At 49.8% G+C, this 6,930-nt stretch overlaps 1 protein-coding gene across 1 annotated transcript; it reads left to right on the top strand.

Annotated features, from left to right (window-relative positions):
- The first annotated feature begins 1,187 nt into the window (after positions 1-1,187).
- Positions 1,188-5,646, top strand: LOC127684894 (collagen alpha-2(I) chain-like). Its single transcript, XM_052181677.1, has 3 exons — positions 1,188-1,241; positions 1,304-2,162; positions 2,436-5,646. The coding sequence occupies exons 1-3, from the start codon at positions 1,188-1,190 to the stop codon at positions 3,749-3,751; spliced, it is 2,229 nt and encodes a 742-aa protein (XP_052037637.1). The 3' UTR covers positions 3,752-5,646.
- The last annotated feature ends 1,284 nt before the right edge of the window (positions 5,647-6,930 follow it).

Raw genomic sequence — 6,930 nt, 5'->3', positions numbered from 1 at the left:
GGCTCCCTGCAGCTGAAATACAGTGGGAATATTTGCATCACTTGGGCAGCCTCTACACCCCTACCTCAGGACTAAGTCTGTGGTGAGGAGTCAGACTCCAGCCACTGAGATAAAGGATATGAAAGTAGATACCGAAACGAATACAGGTCTCTATCTAGAATGCTGCCGGGCCAGGCAGAGGTGGCACAAGCATTGGGAAGCAGAGGCAGGCGGATTTCTGAGTTCGAGGCCAGCCTGGTCTACAGAGTGAGTCCCAGGACTGTCACAGAGAAACCCTGTATCGAAAAAACCAAAAAAAAAAAAAAAAAAAAAAAAAAAATGCTGCCAGGCTGGTAAAACATTAACGCTGGCCTTGGCTGGACCAGCGCATGTAGAGGGCACCACCAGAATCCCCCCAGACTAGTCCCGGGGCGCCCTCTAGTGCTGAAACAGCAGCAACACACCAACATGAGATGGTGGTAATCCTGGTGTAGAATGCCCGCAGTAAGCATCCTGCTTAGGAGTTTTGGAAAGATGGGAACAAAAAAGACCAGATTATGGTGACGACTAAAAAGTTTAATCTCCCAGTTTTCAGATGACATGGCATGTCAACAAACACCAAGAACTTTTAGGAAATAGGACCTAACTTGGCTAGCGAAAGAAAGCACCAGAAACTGATTGGATAATGACTGATATTTGCAAACTCTCAGATGTTCAATTGAAAACAGATATTTCTTTTTTTAAAATGTGCTTTACAAAACAAAAACATGGTGTATAGGAAGTGGGGGAGCAGGGTAGGCCTCTAATACAGCACTTGGGAGGCAGAGACAGGCAGATCTCTGTGAGTCCAAGGCCAGCCTGGTCTGAATAGAAAATTCCAGGCTAGCTAGTGCTATGAGAGCCTGTCTTAAAAACAAGCAAACAAAATGAAACAAAACACAAAAGACCACAGAAATCATCTATTCTGCAAGAGAAAAGTTTAACAGAGAGAAGAGAGTAATAATTTTTTTAAAAAAAGCAAAACAGAAATCCTTAGGCAAAAAAAAAAAAAAAAAAAAACTCAACAACAATAATACAACACAACAAAAACAAACAGTAGACTAAGAAATAACAGCAAACAGGAAGAGAAATTAATAAATCAAACAGGAAGGAAAAGCTTGAGGATAAGTGATTGGAAAACACACAGAACAGAAGATGAAAGGAGCAAAATGAATAAAGCCAGAGTGTGGACAGCAGCACCGGACAGCCTGCGGGAAGCCAGAGTGTGGACGGCAGCACCGGACAGCCTTCGGGAAGCCAGCGTGTAGATTGCAGCACCGGACAGCCTGCGGGAAGCCAGCGTGTGGACGGCAGCACCGGACAGCCTGCGGGAAGCCAGTGTGTGGACGGCAGCACCGGACAGCCTTCGGGAAGCCAGCGTGTAGATTGCAGCACCGGACAGCCTGCGGGAAGCCAGCGTGTGGACGGCAGCACCGGACAGCCTGCGGGAAGCCAGTGTGTGGACGGCAGCACTGGACAGCCTGCGGGAAGCCAGAGTGTGGACGGCAGCACCGGACAGCCTGCAGGAAGCCTGTGTGTGGACAGCAGCACCGGACAGCCTGCGGGAAGCCAGCGTGTGGACGGCAGCACCGGACAGCCCGCGGGAAGCCTGTGTGTGGACAGCAGCACCGGACAGCCTGCGGGAAGCCAGAGTGTGGACGGCAGCACCGGACAGCCTGCGGGAAGCCAGCGTGTGGATTGCAGCACCGGACAGCCTGCGGGAAGCCAGTGTGTGGACGGCAGCACCGGACAGCCTGCGGGAAGCCAGCGTGTGGATTGCAGCACCGGACAGCCTGCAGGAAGCCTGTGTGTGGACGGCAGCACCCGACAGCCTGCGGGAAGCCAGCGTGTGGATTGCAGCACCGGACAGCCTGCAGGAAGCCTGTGTGTGGACGGCAGCACCGGACAGCCTGCAGGAAGCCTGTGTGTGGACGGCAGCACCCGACAGCCTGCGGGAAGTCAGAGTTTGGACGGCAGCACCGGACAGCCTGCGGAAAGCCAGAGTGTGGACCGCAGCACCGGACAACCTGCGGGAAGTCAGAGTGTGGACGGCAGCACCGGACAGCCTGCGGGAAGCCAGAGTGTAGTCCGCAGCACCAGACAGCCTGCGGGAAGCCAGAGTGTAGACCGCAGCACCGGACAGCCTGCGGGAAGCCAGCGTGTGGACGGCAGCACCGGACAGCCTGCGGGAAGTCAGAGTGTGGACGGCAGCACCGGACAGCCTGCGGGAAGCCAGCGTGTGGATTGCAGCACCGGACAGCCTGCAGGAAGCCAGAGTGTGGACGGCAGCACCGGACAGCCTGCAGGAAGCCTGTGTGTGGACGGCAGCACCCGACAGCCTGCGGGAAGTCAGAGTTTGGACGGCAGCACCGGACAGCCTGCGGGAAGCCAGAGTGTGGACCGCAGCACCGGACAACCTGCGGGAAGTCAGAGTGTGGACGGCAGCACCGGACAGCCTGCGGGAAGCCAGCGTGTGGATTGCAGCACTGGACAGCCTGCGGGAAGCCAGCGTGTGGGCGGCAGCACCGGACAGCCTGCAGGAAGCCAGTGTGTGGACGGCAGCACCGGACAGCCTGCGGGAAGCCAGTGTGTGGACCGCAGCACCGGACAGCCTGCGGGAAGCCAGCGTGTGGACAGCAGCACCGGACAGCCTGCGGAAAGTCAGAGTGTGGACGGCAGCACCGGACAGCCTGCAGGAAGTCAGAGTGTGGACGGCAGCACCGGACAGCCTGCGGGAAGTCAGAGTGTGGACGGCAGCACCGGACAGCCTGCGGGAAGCCAGCGTGTGGATTGCAGCACCGGACAGCCTGTGGGAAGCCAGTGTGTGGACAGCAGCACTGGACAGCCTGCGGGAAGCCAGTGTGTGGACGGCAGCACCGGACAGCCTGCGGGAAGCCAGTGTGTGGACGGCAGCACCGGACAGCCTGCGGGAAGCCAGTGTGTAGACCGCAGCACCGGACAGCCTGCGGGAAGCCAGCGTGTGGACGGCAGCACCAGACAGCCCGCGGGAAGCCTGTGTGTGGACAGCAGCACCGGACAGCCTGCAGGAAGCCAGCGTGTGGACGGCAGCACCGGACAGCCTGCGGGAAGCCAGAGTGTGGACGGCAGCACAGGACAGCCTGCGGGAAGCCAGAGTGTGGACGGCAGCACCGGACAGCCTGCAGGAAGCCAGCGTGTGGACGGCAGCACCGGACAGCCTGCGGGAAGCCAGCGTGTGGACGGCAGCACCGGACAGCCTGCAGGAAGCCAGCGTGTGGACGGCAGCACCGGACAGCCTGCGGGAAGCCAGCGTGTGGACGGCAGCACCGGACAGCCTGCGGGAAGCCAGCGTGTGGACGGCAGCACCGGACAGCCCGCGGGAAGCCAGCGTGTGGACGGCAGCACCGGACAGCCTGCCGGAAGCCAGAGTGTAGACCGCAGCACCGGACAGCCTGCGGGAAGCCAGCGTGTGGATTGCAGCACCGGACAGTCTGCGGGAAGTCAGAGTGTGGATGACAGCACCAGACAGCCTGCGGGAAGCCAGCGTGTGGACGGCAGCACCGGACAGCCTGCAGGAAGCCAGCGTGTGGACAGCAGCACTGGACAGCCTGCGGGAAGCCTGTGTGTGGACTGCAGCACCGGACAGCCTGCAGGAAGTCAGTGTGTAGGCCACATTCTGGTGAGCAGCACCCGGACAGCCTGCAGGGAACCATTGTATGGATCAGATGCCAGGGTGCAGCACCAGACAGCCTGAAAAAAGCCAGTATGTAGGTCAGGTACCCTGGTGCATGTCTGTGGTCCCATTTCCTTGGGAGTCTAAGGAGGAAGGATCACAATTTCTGGGCAACCTTGGGCAACTTGGTGAGACCTTATGTCAAGAAAAATAATTCAAATTCAAAATGTGGAGAGCAAATGGATAGAAGTTTGGCCTTCCTATTGGTTTCCTTTCTAATCTTTATGATCACTAGCCCAAACATGATTTTTTTAAAGACTCCTTGGAGCTGTAAAGCAAGTCTAAAATAGATATAGCCAAATAATGACAAACCAGAAAACATTATGGGTGAAAGATACTTAGTCACCACTGAAGAGTGTAAGAGTTATGGGAGAGGAGGGACTCGCAATGAAGGTAGAAGATTTATTGGTATCAAAAGGGCAATAGAAGACATGGCTTACCACTAATGACCTTAAAAATTAATGACAAAGGACCCATGAGATAGCTCAGTGTGTAAAGACATTTTCTGCCAAGCCTGACAATCTGGACTCAACCCCCAGAAGCCAAAGGGCAGAAAAGCAAGACTCAACTCCTGTAAGCTGTCCTCTGACAACACACACTCACACACACACACACACACACACACACACACACGCAGAGTAACACTCACATGGGTATACACATATGCGCCAATGAATCTACCAACCAATCAATAAAAATAAAGAAGTAAATGAATAAATTTAAAACTGTTACATTGATAATAAATTACATTTTCCAGTTCAAAACACAAAAGGACTACATATTTTGTTTGTTTGTTTAAGATGCAACTACAGGCAGCTTTGCAGACGCTCATGTCATCTCTTGGGACACAGTCTGTAGACAAAGACTTGTGTGAGAGCCTGTGCCCAAAAAGCACAAATTCAGGAGGACGGAAGAAAACCAAAGCAAGCTGGACTTCCAGGTCTGTCTCGGGGACACTCGGGGGAAATGAGGGAAGATCCTCTAAGCAACAAGAGTTGTGAGGCTAGCCCATAAGGCAAGATCCTCTAATCAACAAGAGTTGTGAGGCTAGCCCCATAAGGCAAGATCCTCTAAGCAACAAGAGTGGTGAGGCTAGGCCACCACTGATCATTTCCAGGACAGCAAGCATTCAAAAACCAGGCCTGCTCATTCCAGCAGACACAGGCTCTGACCAGAGAAAGCAGGACTCTCTGGTGCTTAGTCAGTAGGATTATTTCAGTTGTGGTCTCCGGCTGTCCACAGACATGGCTGCCAGGCCCCACTGCCTGGAGAAACTACAGCCATGCTGAAAGTCATTAGCTGATTAATGGTCGTGGTTGGCTAACCGATAAGCCCACCAAAAAGCTCTCTTTTCTTTTCTTGTTTTGAAGAACGTATCGTGCTGAGTACTGACATATTTTCAAACTTAGAGGAAACGATGGGAGAACGACGGTTTTCATCTACATCTCCTCCCAACTTTCTAGTCAGTTTAAAGGGGTTATACCCAAACCAGCTGATCTTTCCCTCCCAGCACAGCTTCAGTGTCTACTTCAAACTTCAGCAAAGGATCTTCACAAACCATATTTATAGTTAAGGCTTGCAAACTTAAATAGATGTCCTTAACAAAATAGTAACACTCTTTAGAAAAATAGGCAAAGGTTATTTGCCTATATGTTGTCAGTTGAAAATGGAAGCACCACTGATTGACAAGAGCATAAATTTCGGCCTCCAGGATAATTAAATAAAAATCTCAAATGCCAAGCTCAGTGCTTAGGGCTTTGCACACTTAGCACACATTCTGTGTGTGAGCATGTGTGTGCATTCATGGGGTACTGATGTGTGTGTGTGTGTGTGTGTGTGTGTGTGATACTGGGTACTGAACTCAGGGCCTTGAGCTTGCTAGGCTCTCTCTCTCTCTCTCTCTCTCTCTCTCTCTCTCTCTCACACACACACACACACACACTTTTTTGGAAATGTCATTATTTCCTTTTTTCTTTATGGTTGAATAAAATGTCATTGTGCATACATCCCATATTTTTAGTCACTCATTTGTTGGTGGGCATTTGTGCTGCCCTATTTCCTGTCGATTACACAAAGCGTAGCAATAAGCACAGGTGTGCCAGCATCCCTGTGTAGGACTTATGAGTCATCTAGGACCTATTGTACCTGTGTCATAGATAGCTTTATTCTTATTAGCAGATTTTAAGTCCTTTCTTCAAAGTCTAAAGGTACATAGTCTTTTCCCCTTCTGCTGTGTGACTGTTAAGTGATGTGTTTTTCTTTTAATTTTCAAAAGATTAAGAAGCTAGTATGTAAGAAGCTAGTATTTCCACGCATCCCCACCCAGTTCCTCATTCAGAACACATGACATTGGCATGACATATTTCATGTAGTTAATAAACCAATATCAATACTAATACATTATTGTTATTGTCTAATGTCCACATTTTATTCTCAGACACCTCCTTGGGTGTCTTTTCCATGTTCCAGGATCTGCATCGGATCTAACTGGCATGTGTAGACTCCCATCAAGTACTATTTAAAAAAAAATACTTTTCTGGGTCACTCAGAGGCTAAATTTTGCAAATAGTACTACTGTAAAGAATTCTTTCTGATCTTTTCAATAATATTAGTCCTTTGAAACTTTAACGGTAAAATCAACATTAAAGTTCTGAGTAAAATATACTAAAAGAAAGTCTTGGGATGTTTGTTCTCAGAAAACACCTGCTATTTATAGTAGAACCTCTGGAGAGACTTCTATGTCCTTTCTTGTTTACATAACATCCACTAGGGAGATGCTGTTTCCTCCAGTCCCATGGTCATAGTTCATCATAGAAGATGTTTTTTCTGACTATGATGTTAATCCTCATTAAAATATTAGAGAAAACTTCATTTTATGGAAAAAATGACATTAAAAATCACTTGTGGTTGAGGTTTTATTTTTTGGTTTTCCTTTTCAGTGCAAAAACAGAGGTATATGATGGAGAAACCAAATTAATGCATATTTGACTAACTATAGGGGAAAAGGACATATGTTTTTAATCTACATTTGTGGTACTTTTGCTTGCTTTCAATAAATACCTCAAGTTGGATGAATGACATTTTGAAGAAATAAGGGCAATTTACTACATGGAAAGTATCTGAGTTTTTAAATGTTAATATATAACTATTGATATAATAATTGGTAAAATACACAGATCACTAATGAAATTGGTGAGTTT

This window comes from Apodemus sylvaticus, chromosome 5, assembly GCF_947179515.1.
Source record: "Apodemus sylvaticus chromosome 5, mApoSyl1.1, whole genome shotgun sequence".
NCBI lineage: Eukaryota > Metazoa > Chordata > Mammalia > Rodentia > Muridae > Apodemus > Apodemus sylvaticus.
Note: the sequence above shows the minus strand (reverse complement) of the source record. Positions and strands in the feature narration are given on the sequence as shown.

What these genes read in the sequence shown, in the direction of transcription:
- LOC127684894 (XM_052181677.1), top strand. Translation starts at nt 1,188, where the DNA reads ATGAATAAAGCCAGAGTGTGGACAGCAGCACCGGACAGCCTGCGGGAA. An exon ending in ACAGCCTGCGGGAAGCCAGA is followed by an intron (nt 1,242 to 1,303) that starts GTGTGGACGGCA and finishes AGCACCGGACAG; the next exon opens with CCTGCGGGAAGCCAGCGTGT. An exon ending in AGACCGCAGCACCGGACAGC is followed by an intron (nt 2,163 to 2,435) that starts CTGCGGGAAGCC and finishes GCACCGGACAAC; the next exon opens with CTGCGGGAAGTCAGAGTGTG.